The sequence below is a fragment of the Dama dama genome, chromosome 31, assembly GCF_033118175.1.
Source record: "Dama dama isolate Ldn47 chromosome 31, ASM3311817v1, whole genome shotgun sequence".
NCBI lineage: Eukaryota > Metazoa > Chordata > Mammalia > Artiodactyla > Cervidae > Dama > Dama dama.
The window spans coordinates 9,523,212-9,542,123 of record NC_083711.1 but is presented as its reverse complement, the minus strand read 5'-3'; the positions used below and the strand labels follow the sequence as shown (position 1 = coordinate 9,542,123).

The 18,912-nt window shown below is 48.1% G+C and overlaps 1 protein-coding gene across 5 annotated transcripts in view; it reads left to right on the top strand.

The window, feature by feature from the left end:
• The first annotated feature begins 8,733 nt into the window (after positions 1–8,733).
• EVA1C (eva-1 homolog C) overlaps positions 8,734–18,912 on the top strand; it is a 91,703-nt gene continuing 81,524 nt past the window's right edge. For all 5 annotated transcript variants that reach the window (XM_061134108.1, XM_061134107.1, XM_061134111.1 and 2 more), the window contains exon 1: positions 8,734–9,021. In XM_061134108.1, coding sequence (XP_060990091.1) covers positions 8,862–9,021 — 160 coding nt within the window. In that variant the 5' untranslated portion in view covers positions 8,734–8,861. The remainder of the gene's footprint in view (positions 9,022–18,912) is intronic.

The window sequence follows — 18,912 nt, the reverse complement described above, 5'->3', positions numbered from 1 at the left end:
GCAGGAGGAGAAGGGGACGACAGAGGATGAGATGGCTGGATGGCATCATCGACTCGATGGACATGAGTTTGAGTGGACTCCAGGAGTTGGTGATGGACAGGGAGGCCTGGCGTGCTGCAGTCCATGGGGTTGCAAAGAGTCAGACACGACTGAGTGATTGAACAAAACAGTGAATTCTGTAGCTGGTCCCAGTCAGTATTCCAGAGCTTAGGTATTTGATGGTTTATTTTCAGAGAGGGAAATGGGAGCGGGGGTAACTGTTGCGATTTATGGGGTCACAAAGAGTCGGACACAACTGAGTGACTGAACTGAACTGGGAGTAGTTATATCCAGAGACAGAAGATAGAATGTTGACTGTCAGGGCCTGGGGAGAGCGGAGAAAGGAGAGGTCTTGTTTAATGGGGAAAGAGTTCTAGCTATTGAAGATGCAGAATGTTAGGGAGACAGATGGGAGCAATGGTTGCACAACAATGTGAATGTACCAAATGCCATTAAACTGTACATTTAAAATGGTTAAAATGGTAAACTTTAGCTTAGATATGTTTTACCACAATTTAAAAAAAAATGATTTATGAATTTCACAGGCCAGGGTTATCATTCCTAAGACGTAAATTAAGATTCTCACCTACAGAGGGCGCCCTTGTCAGTTCCTGGTACTTTCCCTCGTGGGGTTGCAGGAACCATACCTTCATTTGAAAATGGTGAAGATGTTTGGTAGAAACCAACACGATACTGTAAAGCAATTATCCTTCAATTAGAAATAAGTGAATTTTAAAAAATGGTGAAGATGCTACATTTTATGCTATACGTAATTTTAAATAAGCAAGATTACATAGTGTGAGGCCTTTTAGGATTGGAAGAACTGATGTCAGATTTGGCTGAATTTAATCATTCACAATGCTCCAAGAACCAAACAGCCCTCCAGAAAAAAATTTCTCATACTATATTCTTCATCTACAGAGAGAAAAATATGAACAACATAGAAACAGCATGCAAAAAAAAAAAAAAAAAGAAATGAAAATATGTATTTAAGAAAACATTGGGCTTCCCTGCCATTCTGGAGGGAAGCGAGGTCCCAAGAACGCAGGTGTGTCACAGAGGGCTGGGCAACAGGGCTGCTCCTTGGCAGAGGAGAAGAGTAAGGAGTCTGATAGAGTGGCCCAGAGGTTGGGAGAAAAGAGGGGGATTCAGAAACCAGGGTCAGGGACAGTTCAAAGAAAGAAAAAAACCAAAATTCTGGTGAAAAATAGCTAGCCACGTCTCCTGACAAATTGGAAATCATCTCCATCCTTACCTAACAAGGCAAGGAGCATTTGATTACAGAGACAGCCTTCGGGGTTTGAATGGAAACCAGACACTGTATCATGCTCAAGCAAAAACAATACACAGAGGCCTTAAAATGGTCATGCTTATGCCCATGTGTGGGGCTTCCGCTCTATACTCTACCACCACCCACAGCACAAGCACCAGTAGGGGCAGGGCTGGGATGGGAGCCCGTGAGAGCTGCCCGTGGAGCCCCTACAATTGCCCACTGCGTGACAGCCGGAGGGGCAAGTGTCTTCCCAGCCTCCTATGGAGCTTTCTCCTATCAGCACGCTTCCTCTCTGATGGCAGAAAGTGAGGTACGAAGAGTGGTTTAGTCACTAAGTCGTGTCTGACTCTTGCAACCCCAAGGACTATAGCTGGCCAGGCTCCTCTGTCCATAGGGATTCTCCAGGCGAGAGTATTGCAGTGGGTTGCCATTCTCTGGAGCAAACTGTCCTGCTCTCAGGTAGGGCTCTAGAGGCACTTGTGAAGGCAGCGTGTCACTGGCAGTGGGCTGCAGCCTCAGGGCTTCTAAGGGAACCCAGAACTCCCAGCCTTAGAGAGCGAGATGGTGTCTGCTCCCTCCAAGAGGGAGTCATGCGCTCCTCCAGGAGCTGAATTTACCACTTTGAACACTCCCATGGATCAGAATTTAATCATTCACAATGCCCCAAGAACCAAACTGCCCCCACCCCAGGAAAAAACATGCTCATAGTATATTCTTCGTCTACAAAGAGAAAAATATGGACAACATAGAAACAGCATGCAAAAAAAAAGGAAATGAAAATATGTATTTAAGAAAATATTGGGCTTCCCTGGTGGCTCAGATGGTAAAGAATCTGCCTGTGGCACAGGAGACTCAGGTTCAATCCCTGGATTGGGAAGATCCCATGCAGAAAGGAAGGGCTACCCACCACAGCATTCTTGCCTGGAGACATCCATAAACAGAGGAGCCTGGCAGGCTACAGTCCATGGGGTCACGAAGAGTCAGACACGACTGAGCAACTAAGCGTGCACACATACACATACACACACACACACACACACACACACACGCAAAAGCATTAAGGAATGTCAAGGAACCAGTAGAGATTTAGCCCAGTTTCCTGAAATCCTACATCTAATTTAGAGTGTGGGCTTTTAGAGCCAACGTGGAATTTTGAGTCCAGCATTTTCCTTTTGCAAAACTTGAAAAATGAAAGGCAGGGAGGTCCAATGCCTCTGTGGGTGGAAGGGGCCAGGTACAGACTACTGCACCTGACGCCTTGGACCTTGGACCACCCCCAGTGTTGAGCCCATATCCTTCAAGGCCTCCTCCCAAGGACTTTTGGGTCAAACATTCCCCTCGCAGCCTCTCTCCGCTACATCCCCAGCTTTCACAGTCCTCAGCGAGCATGCTGTTTGCTATTGATGTGGCTCTTTGGTGCCAGCTCTATAAACAAACCACCGTTTGTTGCTGTCTAAAAATAAGCCTTTTTAGCTCTGGATGACATTCAGCCTCAGTATCCTGAGCTGAAAGGTTGGTTTCTTTGCAGCTGACAGACGGTGGCTTATGTCTTCTCAGAGCAGCTACAGCCCATCTTTGTTGAGCGGCCCAAAGCCTTACCTTGATGGCTCAGGGAAGGACCGGCTCGGGGCTGGGAGTTGATGTGCCTAGCACACAAACATCCTCCAAAATAGATTTGGCTACATGGGGAGGGAAGTAGCCAGGATCTCAAGGAAGGAGGAAAATAAGGAGGAAGCTTAGAGCCGGGAAGAAGGAACAGGGTGGCTTCGAAAGGGAAAAATTAAAAAGACAGGAATTAAGCTACGTAATTTACAATGTCTGGCAAAGATGCATCTTAGACCAATTATTCCAGGTACGGAGGCACTTCTCAAACTCATGTGCAAGAAGGGGCAAGATGGCCAATGGTCCATCCAATAAAAAGCGACACTTTTATTTTATTCTGTCTTAGCATCCGTCCCCTAATTCCTGTGCCTTTGCAGTTTAAGAAGACTGCTCTGCATGAGTTAGGTTGTCAGCTTCTGTGTCTGAGACAAGGACACACTGGTAGTGCCTGGGCCAGCTTCATGGGCACATGGCCTGTGTGGCTGCTCAGGGCCCTCTGTTCGAAGAGACCATGCTGGGTTTACTGCCCTACCATCACTACCTTGAAATTCGTAATAATTTTTGAGCAAGGAGCCATGCGTTTTCATTTTGCACTGAAGCTGAAGTTCCAATACTTTGGCCACCTGACGTGAAGAGCTGACTCTGGAAAGGACACTGATGCCGGGAAAGATTGAAGGCAGGAGGAGAAGGGGACGACAGAGGCTGAGATGGTTGGGTGACATCACTGACTCAATGGACATGAGTTTGAGCAAACTCCGGGAGATGATGAAGGACAGGGAAGACTGGCGTGCTGCAGTCCGTGGGGTTGCAGAGTCAGACACAACTGAGTGACTGAACAAGACTGAATTCTGTAGCTGGTCCCAGTCAGTACCCCAGAGCTTGGGTACTGTAGTCAGTACCCCAGAGCTTGGGTATTGATGGTTTATTTTCAGAGAGGGAAATGGGAGCAAGGGGTAACTGGCTTCCATTTTGCTGGGAGCACACAAAGTATGAGGAACAGAGAGGCAAATAAGTAGAATGCATTAATTCTCTAGCAAGATGTCAAAATTCTTAAAGAGATCAGATTAGGACAAAGACGTGATTTAACAGGGAGCAAGTGAAGGGCACAGCAGAGAGCAGGCAGGGTCTCGTCCTCCGGCCTCATCACTCACATCCCGCAACTGCGTGGCTCCACCCTTCCTGAACACCTTTCCAATCTGGCCACTTCCCCTTCTCTCTGGGCCCGCAAAGCCCCAGGCCAGCATGCAGTCCCAGCCTCCCTGTTACTCTCCCCTCCTGACCATCTCCCTGGACCCACTGGTGGTCTTTGTTTGCACTTTTTAAAAAAGAAAGAAAGTAAAGTCGCTCAGTCGTGTCCAACTCTTTGTGACCCCATGGGCTGTAGCCTACAAGGGTCGTCTGTCCATAGGATTTTCCAGGAAAGAATACCAGAGTGGGTAGCCATTTCCATCTCCAGGGGATCTTCCCCACCCAGGGATCGAAGCCAGGTCTCTAGCATTGAGGGCAGATGCTTTTCCATCTAAGCCACCAGGGAAGCCCTATAAAAAACAGTCCTACTGTGTAACACAGTGAACTATATTCAATATCTTATAATAAACTAAATTGGAAAAGAATATGAAAAAGAAAAAAATTGCAAAGAATGTTTATATATGTATAATTATATATATATATATATATATATATATATATATATATATATGCTGTTGTTCAGTTGTTAAGTCGCTTTTGTGACCCCATGGAGTAGAGTCCACCAGGCTCCTCTGTCCATGGGATTCCCCAGGCAAGAATACTGGAGTGGGTTGCCATCTCCTTCTCCAGGAGATCTTCCCAACCCAGGGATCAAACACATATCTCCTGCATTATCAGGTGGGTTCTTTACCACTGAGTCACCAGGCAGCCTATGCAGATATGCCAGCGCAGAAGACCTAAAAGACTTGGGTTGGATCCCTGGGTTGGGAAGATCCCCTGGAGGAGGCCATAGCAACCCACTCCAGTATTGCTGCCTGGAGAATTCCATGGACGGAGGAGACTGTTGGGTTACAGTCCATAGGGTCGCAGAGTCAGACACGACTGAAGCGACTTGGCAAGCAAGAGTCACTTCACTGTACAGCAGTAATGAACACAACATTGTAAATCAACTACATGTCAATAAAAACTTTAAATAAAAAGATTTTAAATGAACAAGCAGCTTTATGGGGAATTCCTTAGGAGCCCAGCAGTTAAGTCTCTCTGCCTCCACTGTAGGGTGCTTGGGTTTGATCCCTGTGAATTGAGATCCCACATGCCTTGCAGCATTGCCAAAAAAGAAAAAAAGCTTTATGGAGATATAATCCACATACCACACAACTTACCCATTGACGGTTCAGTGGGCTTTGGCATACTACATTATTTGTCTTTTTGAGGTTATGGTAACTACACAGCATAAGAACTGCCACTTTAAGTGTACAATTCAGTGACATTAATTACATCCAGAGTGTTATATACCCATCATCACCATCTATTTCCAGAACTTTTTCATTGCCCCAAACAGAAGCCCCATATCCATTAAGAGATAATTTTCTGTTCTCCTTTACCCCACCTCTCAGTAACCTCTCTGTCTCTATAACTTGGTCTGCTATGGATATTTCATGTCAGTGGTATTTATGCAATGCTCACCACTTTCTTATTTCACCTAGCATACTTTTTAAGCTGTTTCCATGCTGTAGCATGTATCAGAAGTTCATTCCTTTTTATGACTGGGTAATATTCCACACTTGGTTCATCCATTCATCCATCCATGGACACCTAGGTTGCTCTACATTTGGCTACTGTGAATAAAGCTGCCATGAACACAGATGCACAAATATCTCTTGGATTTGATTCTTTTGGGTGTATTATCACCCCTGGGCCCATTGTTGACCACTCCAGTCCAGCTGCACGCAGCAGAGTCATCTTTTACCAACACACACTTGATTGTGTCACTCATCTGCTTACAGCAGTTTGCTAGCTTAACATGGAAATGCTCACAAAGCTTAGGACAAGGATGGCCACGCTCAGCAGGGTCTCTGGTCCCTGAGCTCCGGCTGCTCACCTCTCCACATCACCTCGCCCTACCCTTTTCTCTCTGTTCCATTCCCTCCATGCCTCTCTGTGGAGCTGTGTTCCATTTGGATTTCACAGGTGCTCACTCATTTTCCTAAGATGTTGTGTGTGCGTGTGCGCATGTGTATGTGCTCAGTCGTGTCTGACTCTTTGCAACCCCATGGACTGCAACCCCAGCCAGGCTCCTCTGTCCATGGAATTTCTCAGGCAAGAATACTGGAGTGGGTTGCCATTTCCTATTCCAGAGGATCTTCCCAATCCAGGGATCAAACCTGCATCTCTTGCATTGCCTACATTAAAAGGTAGATTCCTTACCACTGCACCACCTGAGACTTGGCGTTCTCCTAAGAACACTCCTAAGATGTTCATCCTCCCCAAATACCTAGCTTTTGCTTGACCAACTCTTCCCATATAATCGTAAAAAGGGCTCCCCTGGAGGCTCAGTATTAAAAAGGTTGCTAACACCTGCCTTCCTCACTCCCTTCCTCCCACCCTCCCTCTGTCTTGCTCCTGCGGTCCCTCGCTGTTCATTTGGCATTACCAGTTCAAAGTCTGTCTTCCTCACCCGTTGGTTGGTTGTTGTTTAGTTGCTAATCGTGTGCCACCCCGTGGACTGTTGCCTGCTAGGCTCCTCTGTCCATGGGATTTCCCAGGCAAGAATACTGGAGTGGGTTGTCATTTCCTACTCCAGGGGATCTTCCCAACCCAGGGATCCAACCCGAGCCTGGGGCATTGACAGGTGGGTTCTTTATCACCGAGCCACTAGGGAAGCCTCTTCCTCACTGTGCCAATGACTAATGTTGACTGAGCGCTTACTCCTTCCAGGCCCAGTTCCTATTCTCCTCACCTGTATCAACCCCTTAAATCTTCACAGTAGGCCTGCCGCCTTTACAGATAAGGAAGCCTGGGGATGCTGTCCCCGTTAGGGGCAGTACCCACGCTGGCATCCTTGCAGGACAGTGGTGGGAGCCCCCGGCCCTGAGGGAGCATGGTTCCCTTCCTGGGCCAGATATTCAGCTCCTAGCAGAGGATCCAGCCCACATAGGTACCTAACTCCTATCCAAACTAGATGGATCAATGGAATGCAATGTACATGGAGGAAACAGTTTTGAGCAAAGGTCACTTACTGAATGGCTGCTAGGTGCTAGGCATCCTTACCCAGCCCATCTCTACCCCCGCTCCGCCGCGCCCCGCCCCCGCACCGCTTCAGTTTCCCCAACCTTGAAAGCGCACAAGAATACTGAGGTTCAAGGGTTACTGAGAAGGCTGAACGTTTTCACGTAGGTTTTAAAAATCCTGGTGCCTGGCTGACTGGGTCCCACTAACACATTTGATGGTTACATCTGCCGCGCTCCCCGCCCCCGCACCCGCACCCCCTCCAGACAGAAGAGGAAATGGCTGGAATTTTCCCTTCCCGAGCACAGAGTGGTACGCGATGACATCCAGTCCCGGGGTCCTTGCGGCCCACCTCTAAGAGGTTCCCGCAGGTAGGCCAGCGGGTCGCTCGGGGGTTCCCTCTCCAGGCCTTCCCGGCACGAGGTACGGCGCGTCTCCCCTCCTCCGGCAGTTCAGAGCCTGGGGGCCCGCAGGGCGCCTGGGCCCGCCCTTGGGCCTCATTATCTACGTTTCCGCGTCAGGCCCGCTACGAACTTGGCAGGCGCTCCCGCGGTGTTCGGGAACACTCTGTGCCGAGCGCGCTCCCGCGCGGCCCGCCTCCCTCCCCGCCGGCCCGGATGCCCCGCGCAGTCCGCGGGCTTTGGGTCGGTGGACCCCAGGTTCGGCACCCGGCGCGCATCCACAGAGCCCCGGTGCTCTTGTCCTCGATGCCCCCCGAGCCCGGGCGGTGAGAAAATCCACTGCTCGCCCACTGGCTGGGCGTCCAAACGTAGGTTACCCCGCGCGTCATCGAGAGGTTCAGAATGATGCTGTGGCCCCATTTTAAAACAAAGCCCGTTTATTAGCGTTCGGCCGCGGGCTGGGCCGGCCCAGCGTCAGATCCTGAGCGTGGCCGACACCCAGCACCCACAGGAAAAGTGGGCAGCTGAAAGAAACCTGTTCTGGACCCTGTGACCCGTTCGGAGCACAACGCCTCCCCTTTCCGCTCCCCCTTCGCCCCGCGGTGGTTCCCGTCAGGGCTGCGTCCGCTTTGGCGATCGCCAGGGCTCCGGGGTCTCAGTCTCCTCTCCTGTGAAATGGGGATAACTGCGTGCTCGGTGATTCTGCACGTGGAGCGCGGCCGGTCGCCAAAGACGTCAGTGCTGCGGTCCCGCACCTCCCGGACCCCACCTTCCCACCACCCCGGCCTCGGCCCCGCCCCGGGGCTCCCGGGCTCAGCGCGCGGCTCTGGCTCCAAAGTGCGTCACGGGCGCTCCTCCGGCGGCCAGGGCGAGGCTGGCACGGGGCCAGCGCGGGCCTGGCAGCGGGTGCCTGGCCGTCTTGGAGGGGCTGGGACCCGGGGTGTGCAAGGCGCTCCAGTCGCACGCTGTTGGGGGCGCCCTCCGCGGCGGGCAGTGCGCCAGGGCCCCAGCCTCGGGCAGCCTCGGGGGCGCAGAGGGGCTACACTTTCCCTTCGCCCCCCGCCCTCGTTTCCTCCCGCGCGGCCCGCAGCGGAGATTTCCTCTCGGGGAAACTACGCGGATCCTTCCCGGGGCTCCTCGCCCCGCCCCAGGTCTCCGCCCCCTCCTCTTCGCTGGGGAGCCGGTGCTCGCCCGCGGCGGAGAGGAGGCGCTGGCAGCCTGGGCCGGGAGGTGGCAGGGGGCCGCGGAGACGTCGGCTACCGACTCGTCCTGCCATGTGACGCCGCCCTCCGCCCGGCGATCCCCCGTGCGCCCCGGGCCCGAGCCCGCGCTCTGTCGCGCGGCACATCATGCTGCTGCCCGGCCACGCGCGCCCACCCTCCGCCGCGCAACCCGCGCAGCATCCCGGCCTCCGCAGGCAGGTGGAGCCTCCCGGGCAGCTCCTACGTCTCTTCTGCTGCACCGTCCTGGTCTGCTCCAGAGAGATCTCGGCGCTCACCGACTTCTCCGGTAAGAGGCCACCTCCCTCGCTGAGCGCCCCCCCCCCGCCCGGCGCCACGGGGCGCTAAGGTGAGCCCTCGGTTGGGGGCCGGCGCCCGAGGGGGCAAGGCCGGGTTGCTAGAAAGTTAGGGCTAGCTAGGAGCCCGTTTTCTTGACTGATGCGAACTCTTCGCATATAAGTAGCTGCATGTGGGATGCCGGCAGAGGAGTCCCCCAAGAAGGAAGGGTGGGTAGAGTGTTTGGAGTTTGTCTCCCAATGAATTGACTTCGTCAGTTTCCCAGGGTCGGGGACCAGACTCCGAAGGATGCGTTACAGCACCTTACGCTGAGTCTTGTGCGCCGAGCTCAGTGCTGTTGGTACACGTGTTGTGGTCTACGTGGTACTTGGTTTACTTTACGCGCAGTTTGGGTGTGCCCCAGCCGACCTCGCGGGTGCCCACGTAAGGAGAGCAGTCCAGGAGACATTTGGCCTGAAGTCTTTGCCAACAGACCTGAGGGAATCCCGGGGGTGGGGTGGTGGAAGGTCCGGTGGAGATGCAATGAGAGATGAATAGAAGCTTGCAGAACAGAGAGAGGAGACTCAGGGGTAAGACTTTACCGCCAAAAGGCACCAGAGTTGGTCCCTTCCAGCCCCCATCACCTTAAAAAAGAAAAGAATAACGATTTCCCCTCCCAGTAACCGATGAGGCTTTTCTTTGGGGGGAGAATGAGACCAAGGCTCCCACAGCCGATCTCAGATCGTTCTGGGGTTGTAGGTGTGGCGCCACAAAGGGAGAGAGGTTTCTGAATTGATAGGGGCTAGAGGGACCGCGTTCTTAAATTACTTTCCCCGTTGCTGAGAGTAACCAGACGTCCCTGCAAAGGTGGATCAGACCTGGGTCTCTGTCTGGCGAGGTTGGAGGCCTTTCACCCTTTCCTCGCCCCTGCCCAGCCCAGAAAGCAGCTCTGAGTCCCATTCTTTGCCTTCTCCAGCATCTCCTGTCAAGTCCAGGCTTCCTGCATCTCTGCCTTGAAGGTCTTTTGCGGCATAATCACAGTCAGCAAGCCTCCTTCCTCAGTCCTGTTTGTGCAGTACACTAGTTCATGGCGAGGGACACTGGCAAACCCGACGCTGAGCTGGGTTTCTCGTTTACTTACAGAGAATGTCATTGTTAGCTCAGAGCCCTCGGGTCAGAGGTTCTTTGCTTTGAATATTTAATATCAAGGCAGTGTTTCTACCTTGCAAAGGAAGCCAAGACATGCCTATTTGGCAAGGAAACTGAGGTCCTTAAGACCGAGGGTCAGAGCACTGTGGTAAATGTGCTGGGAAAAATGCTGAATTTCAAGTGCTATTGACTATTTTTTTTTTTTTTTTTTTTTTTTTTTTTTGTAATAGAACTTTCTTGGCTGCTAGAAAAGTTCTGTCTTTGCTGATTTAAGCTATGGAAAGTAGTCTGAATTCAGCCACCGGCAGGCTGTGAGTATTGTTGAGGAAAGAACAGAAAGCCAAGGAGCCTTTCTTTTGTGACATCATTGTAACTGAGCAAATGTTGCTTTAGGTGCTGTTGCGGTGTAACCATTAGATTGTTCTCACAGATTATAGACACTTAGAGCTGTTTCTTTAGTGAAGCGGTTACAATCCTTGAAGCAGTCTATAGGTTACCACCCAAGTTTGGAACTGTCTGAACTGTTTCAGAGGGTGAACTTGAGATGTCAAACAGGGGTGCTCTAAACTTGGAAGTGGGTGTTTTCATGTATTTCTCTAAATGATTAAATGATAAAAGGAGTTTTCTTGTGCTTTTAGTGGGCACCTAGATTCCAGGGTCTGAGACTTCCTGAGCGGATATTCGGTCGATGGTGACGTTGCCAGGTCCACCCACAGGCAACCTCCATGATTTCTCTGGTCAACCTTGCTCTTTAGAGATCTGAAGACCAGGGAGAAAGTGTCTGGGAGCCTTTTGGGGAGAAGAAAAGAAAAATAACCTTGTCTGAAACCACAGACACACTCACGTTTAGATCTAAATTCTAGCTTGTATGGCTTTAGGGAAATATTAGAAAAGGCTCAGGGATAATGTCTTCCAAAGTTGACTCATTTGACTTGAAACTTAATGAACCTTTAGGGACCCCCCGAGCCACGTGACATGCAGCATCCAAGAAAATGCCTAAGCTCCAAAGATGACAGTCTGAGGGTGCAGTTGAAAGCTTTAGTTGACACAGTGGATCCTGGTCATGTGACTCCAACACACACACACACACCCTTCCCCAGCTCCCACCTCTGTGGCCTCAAAGCCTGATTCCTGCTCTCCTGGGAACAAGAGGCCCTGTTCCTGAACTTGGAGGGGTGTGTAGAAACCAGTGCCTGAAAAGAGACAGTGGACCCCCCGCTTCAGAGCCTGACAGCAATAGCTGAGCATTGGAGGGCAGCATTTGACGCTGTCTTTGCTTGCTTGTTTTTCTAAACGAGGAAACATCAAAAATCCAGACAGAGGGAGGGTGGAGGGAACTTGGGACCCTTTCAGCCTTCGTGAAGAAGGGGATGGAAGCAGGATGGTGAATTCAGGTCGAAGAACATGCTGAAATGAAAGGGGTCCTAGCCTTTGTCTGTACAGTATTGGGCCTCCCAGGAGGTTAGCAGCACAGAATTTTGGAAAGTTACTTAAGCCTTTCTCTTCTCTGCAACTCTTCCTTGAGCTTTTTTTTTTTTTCCCTGAGGCTGTCAGCTGGTGTAGTTTTCCTGGGTCATTGATTTTTTTGCCCCGGGGATTCCAGCATCAGATCTCACTCTTAATAAGCCAGAGGCTGCATCAGGGCCTTCTCCTCTCCTCCCCCTTCATGCTCGTGACTTGTGCTAATCACCTCCAAGCCTGCTAGGAAACAGGCTCCCTAAACACCCCCTTCCCTCTCCTCCCTGAAGACATTGAGATGCTGCCAGCGGCCACTGGAAGGCTATCATCACTGCATTAAAAACACATCCCAGGAAGGCAAGAACAGTTCATGCAAAATTAGTGCCTCTGATCCTTAATCCCAAACTCAAATGCGCTTGGCTTTCATCCATTTTCCTCTTTGGGATCGCGTTCTGTTCTTTTGACTGCATTCCCAACTTGAGGATTTAGCCTGAGAGGTCCGAACTGATCATTGATTTTTTTTTTCATATATAGAAATACAATGTCAGCATCATCTTTGTCCAGAGAACAAGGCAGGATGAGGGCAGAGGGGAGGGAGCGGTGCCATTTCGGTTCCGACGATTAAAAAGATCCTAAAGATCCTTTCTACACGTGGTCCGGCTTTCAAGAGTGATGTTTTAGTGTGTCTCTGAACTGAGTTTGCCGTGTCCCTCAGGTCTTATTCAGTTTTTAAAAAATAATATTTATTTATTTGGCTGCATCAGATCTTAGTTTTGGCACATGGGCTCCTTCGTTATGGCACTTGGACTCTCGAGTTGTGGCATTTGGGCTTAGTTGACCCTCAAGTTGTGGCATATGGGCTTCGTTGCTCTGAGACATGTGGGATCTTATCAGTAGTTCCCTGACCAGGGATTGAACCCTGCATTGCAAGGCAGATTCTTAACCACCAGACCATCAGGGACGTCCCATCTTGTTTATTTATCTATATATTTTTGATAGTTTTTCTCTTTGTGGAGAGCAGGCACGGTCTTCTCTCTCTGCTCTTTCCTTTTCTCCCTGTTCTTTTTTTTTTTTCCTTTTCTTCTTTTTCTTCTCAAAGATGTTCAAAGTGATTGATGGACTTATGAGGGAGGGAAGGAAAGGATGGAAAATTCATCACGTTCCCGCTTGGATTCCTAGAAAACTCCTGACTTTTGACAAAAAGAGTTATGATCATATGTCGACAGGTTTGGTTTTACCCTCAGGCACAGAGTGGTAAATGTGGGGAACAGAAAGGAAGTGAGAAATAAGGGGAGTGGGGCTGCTTTTAAGGCCTTACTTGTTCCCAGATGTCCCCAGACCTCAAAGAAAGGGCACTGCATGATCAAAGGGGGTCTCTGGGCTGGTGTCCTATCCCACCTGCCTCCATCAGTAGCCCAAGTGGGTAAGACAAGACGTGGGGCTTGTTATCAGATCATTTGCAGCCTAGTGAATAAGCCTGACCCTAACTCCTTATTTCATTGGTCAAGAATTTCAGAATATACGACTTCCCTGGTGGTCCAGTGGTTAGGAGTCCGCCTGTCAATGCAGGGGACGCAGGTTTGATCCTGATCTGGGATGATTCCACATGCCTTGGGGTAACTAAGCTCATACACCACCAACTACTCAGCCTGTGCTCTAGAACCCTCCAGCTGCAAGTACTGAAACCTGCTTCCCTTAGAGCCTGTGCTCTGCAACGAGAGAAGCCCCTGCAAAGAGAAGTCCAAGCTCCGCAAATAGAGAGTAACCCCTCCTCATTGCAACTAGAGAAAGCCCATGAGCAGAAAGGAAGACCCAGTGCAGCCAAATTAAAAAAAAAAAACAAAAACCTAAAAAAAAAGAATTTCAGAAAATAGAAAAATGGTCATTCCCTTGGTTGGGATCCCTGAACTGGGAACTTTGTCCTGATGGAGTGGTCCATTTAGAAGAGGTTGAACCTTCCTTTCCCGCTTAGAGAAACAGTGGGTCTCAACCCTGGCTGACACCTTAGTATCGCTCGAGTCTCAACAAATATATGGATGCTCTAGCAGCAATCCAGGGCTCCTGATGAAATTCATCTGGGAGATCCAGGCCTGGGTCTCTTTTTCAAAGCCCCCAGGCAAATCTAGAGTGCAGCCAGAGCTGAGGACCACTGCTGCCCATGTCAGAGGGCAGGGATGAAGCGTGCACAGTTCATCCAGGGGTACGCGGGTGTGACTGGGTCTCACCTCCCCCTCCCCCCACCCCAGGGCTGACTGCGGGGGAGACCGGGATGGATGTTCCCTGCTCTCAGTCTGCTGCTGTGTCCCAGCACACAGGTGTTCAGACTTACACAGACGACACAGCTCTGCCTTTTATCATCCGTTGGTCACATCATGCTTTAATTCGAGATTGTCTTCACTTTCAAAACTTTGATGGAGCCAAAAGTCAGCTCGTAACCAAAGGAAAACAAAGCGGATGTCTAAAGGAGTTGTCTAGCTGTCATTATAGAAGAAGAGGAATGGAGAGTAAGCATCTCAGAGGTCTAGCCTGTTTCCATGGAAAATAACTACATTCAAAAAGTGTTCTGACGGCTCTTTCTGTAGCCGAGAAGAGGAGTCTGGGCAGGCGAGTGGTCCTGTAATTGATGGCTTTGGTCTCCCAGGCGCTGTATTGGAAAAGGCAGCCTAGCAGTAGTTTCCAGGGAGGAAGAGAAAGGAAGGGAGTGAAAATTAGTTGAGCATAGTGTTATCTGACTTCATCCTCATAGCAACCCTGTGAGTTAAGTAGAAGTCTCACTTTACCCAGCCTCAGAGAGCTTAGTTAACTTGCCGGAGACCCCCAGCTCGGAAGCAGAGGCAGACCCTAACAGGAGACCAGGGGTGGGACCAGGCTGGAGCACTTGGCCCACGTGGGTGCTGAGTGGGGGGCAAAGTCAGAAAAAAATGCCACAATTTGCCTGACCTTTTTAGATAGTTTTCCATTTGGGTAAACTCCGGGAGTTGGTGATGGACAGGGAGGCCTGGAGAGCTGCAGTCCGTGGGGTCGCAAAGAGTCGGAACAACTGAGTGACTGAACTGAACTGAACTGGACTCATCGTAGCGATTTCAATTGTCCTCTGAGTAGACTGACCTCTTCTCGTTTCTTCCTTCAACATCTTCTCAACACTGTTGATCCACAGTCGGTGCAGGCACAAGGCGATCAGTGGGTATAGTAGAAAGATGTTAGAGCTTCTCTTCTGTTCATTTCTTCCTTGAAAAAAAGAAGCTATGTCTTGTTTCTGATTAACATACAAGTTGAGGGAGTTCCCTGGAAGTCCAGTGGTTAGGGTTTGGCACTTTGGCTGCCGGGGCCTGGGTTTCATCCCCGGTCAGGGAAATAAGATCCTGTAAGCTATGCAGCATGGCTAACAAAACAAACAAGAAACATACAATCTGACAGTACAACAGTTTATCATTGCTTTTTTAAACATTTATTTTATTGAAATATAGTTGATTCATTACACAATTTCTAAATGCAATATATTGGAGATGTGTTCTCAAAATGTTTTTGCTGTTCGGGTTCGTGATTTAAAATTTTTTTGAGACCACTTGTATTCTTAGCCATCCTGTCGGCACTTGCAAAATTCTTGAAAAGGCACCACTTTGGGGGTAATATACACTGAAACAGCAACTGCTCCCCTGTGGCCCAGCCCCATCTCCTCCTTGCCCACTGCGCGAGTTCCCACAACTGCCAGTAAAATGCAGAGGAAGAATGTGAAGCCAGTAACTATCTTGTTTCAAAAATCCACACTCTTGTCCTTCAAGCTAAGTAATGAATGTGGATGCATAGCGTGAAGCATTCTGAACTTTTATGATACTTTAATGAGGCTGATGTGTTTGTATATTTCTAGAATGCAATAGCTTCCCTGAATAACATCCGTCCTAGAGTCACCTAGATTTTAGCATTGGAAGGAGACTCTCAGATGGGAGGGTGGCTGACCAGGTGATTCTAAACTGTTTCCTTTGAGCTTCTTTCTTTCCCTTTGGGTGCATGCTCAGTTGTGTCTGACTTTTTGTGACCCCATGGACTGTAGCCTGCCACGCTCCTCTGTCCATGGAATTTTCCAGGCAAGAATACTGGAGTGGGTTGCCATTTCCTCTTCCAGGGGATCTTCCCGAGTCAGGGATTGAACCTGTGTCTCCTGCATTGGCAGCCGGATTCTTTATCACTGAGCCACCCAGGAAGCCCTTCTTTCCCCTTGAGGCCTCTAATTCTGCTATTCCTTCACTGGCCCCTGTGTGTGCACCAACTCAGGTTAAACTCTGACCCAACATAAGGGGTAAATTCTTTACTTGGTTTTCTTAGCACAAGTAAGAGAAGTTAGCTAAAAATATTATAGTGTATCAAACACATAAAGTACTTTATGCCACACAGTGTTTTAAAAAACTTCATGTTTATTAACTCATTTAATCCTCACAACGTTATGAAGGAAATTTCTCTATAAGTTGAAGAAATAGTAGCCAGAGAGCTTAAATAACTTTTGGAGATTTGAATGCAGGCAGCTTCTCTAATACTAAAGCAAATCAATTATAAGTTGTTTAAAACAATGTCACTTCTTAATGTTTATCTCTTAATATATCAGATCCAAATCTTTCCCAGGACTTACAGGTATTGTCCATTCCATTTTGCATCTAGAGATAGCACCATCCAACCCCAAATAACTGATTACAAAATAGGGTCTATAATTCATTTCTTGGAAATATGGTGGAACTAGTGTTCTGGAAGTATTTCCACAACAAAACATCTAAAACTGCTGAATAAAATATAGCAAACATCCTCTAAATGCTTGAGTGAGTGAGTAAACACAAGGAGTAGCCAGGGAACAAAAATGAAGAGAGACCAGAGGTGCCAGAGAAGTAGCTGGCACTGACCCTATGGCTGCACTGGGGCCTTTGATGCATTTTATAACCAGAATTTACTAGGTACATGAGGGCAAGAGACAAGGCATTAGACCAATGTCAAGTGAGGAATTGGAATAAAGATCTCCTTATAAGGCCAGGGCCTGGAAGGGCTAAACACTCATAAAAAGGTGCGTGAGAAACAAATCAGCATTCTTGCAAAGAAAGATGACTAGGGAACATCTCAGCTTGGGCTCAGGATTAGAGGAAAAAATAATCTTTGTTGAAACTATGTAACCACACACTTACCTTTCAAAGAATCTGGGATTTGAACTCACATTGCCTTTACCAGGAAACCCAAGCTAAGAAACTAAAAAAGTTGCCCCATGGTACCTGGAAAAAACCCCACAAATATTCCCTGTATAGCAACATCAACGCAGGCCCCACAAGATTCTGGTAGATTAAACTCTGCTGATTGTGAACACACAATCCAAAATACACTGTATGAATAACAGTCAGCAGCAAAACCACAGAGTGTTTAATAAATAAGAGGGAATATAAAACATAAAAAGAAATAAAAGAAAAAATCCAGAAGAAGAAGGAATGAAACACTATCAAGAAAGAGCAGGCTCATTTTTTTTATAGAATCAAATATATCAACGAACATGAAAAATATATTCACTGAGGTTCAAGGCTTGATGGATAGATTAAATGTAGCTGAAGAGAGTGAGCTATTTTCCAGTGAGCTGGAAAATAAAGCTAGGAAAATTATCCAGAATGCAGTGAAAGAGATAAAGACATGAAAAAAACCCTTATAAGACATAGAAAATGGAATGAAGATTGAACACACAGGTGATCAGTATTCTAGAAAGAGAGAATAGGAAAAATGAGGGAGAGACAACATTCAAAGTGATAATATCTTAGAGTCAATTTTGAAGAGTTGATGAATGATTCAGATTCAGGTATCCCAAGCAAAATAAATTTATGTCTATCATACTAAAACTACAAAATGCTAAAACAAAGTGGTGGTCTTAAAACAGTCAGAGGGAAAGTTTTTCATTTGGAAAGGCTTTGCCATGACAGTGAGAGTCAGAAACCAGTGAAATATTTTCCAGGTTCTGGGGGAAAAAAACCAGTGCAGAGCTATATAACCAGCTAAACTATCTGCAAGAATGAGTGTGAAATAAGGGCGTGCTTACCACTGGTAAATTCTTACTGAAAGAACTACTAGAGGATATACTTCCTGATGAAGAACAGTAAGTCTAGACAGAAGGCTTGTGATATAAAGACATGATGAGCAAAGAAATGATACAGCTTCTAATGCACTTTACCTATATTCTTTGCTCTTTCCTGCTTAGAGAGTGTCATCTCCTTGCCTTGAGATTTTCTCTAAGATGTCTTGTTCTTTTATCAGCTAAGATCAAGACATAGCTTTTTGTCTTGTTGAACTTTTTGACCCGGTTGAACTCTTCCACTGACTTATGGCTTTCAACCTGAGTTACCCAAGACTTTTTCCTGGTGGGCGTCAGTTCCATTGTGATTATATAGTGGAAGTTCTGTCTGAAAGAACAGAAAATGTTCTCAAGTCTTTCGGGTCTCAGATGCCATGATATCATATAGGCCTGCTCTAAAGAGTCAGTCTGTCTTGGGGAGGCTCCCTTCTCAGTGGTTTCATGGGCACTCATCACAAAGCAGTTTGAGGGATGAAAAATAGATTTGGCAAGTTACATTCTTCAAATGGTACCCAAACCACAGAGCTTAGAATTGAAGGATTAGTAATGTATCCATCCTATGGGGTCAGAGAGTTGGACATGACTTAGCAACTGAATAACAACAACAAGCGTATCCATAGACCTACCAGACAACACTGCCCATGGCTTGATTTTCCGCTGCCACACGTGCATTTCTGGACATCTGTATTCCTTGTTCCCTCAGGCTCCTGATGTTGGATGTCTCCTGCATTAACTAGTTAAGGAATAAAGTGAAGTGATGCTTGGGGTTACTCTTAACCTGAGGGCCTAGTCTTCCACACACACAGAGAACCAGGCAACATTAAAATTCAAAACTCAGGCCACTGAATCTGAAATGTATGTTTGCAAACCGTCTGATTTCATGTCTGCCTCCGATGTCCCACGAATACAAATCACCTCGTTTGGAGTTGGAAGAGCATGGAGGAAGAAACCTAAGAAAGATCTCCAAAACAAATCTTTAATTCGGATGAGGATAATAGAACATAATCCCGTTTCAAGTCTGTCAGCATTCCTTTGATGATTACAAATGAGTCCCTTTTCCCCTGCAATGTGGGGGAATAATCTGGATAAAATAACCCTTTTTGTCTGCAAGGGCCCAAGCGATGCATACTCGTGACAGCTTTCAGAGTAGTGTTTCAGAGTCTGAGAAGGGCGCTCTGCTACCAAGACCTTCCCTTTTTTCTCTTGACT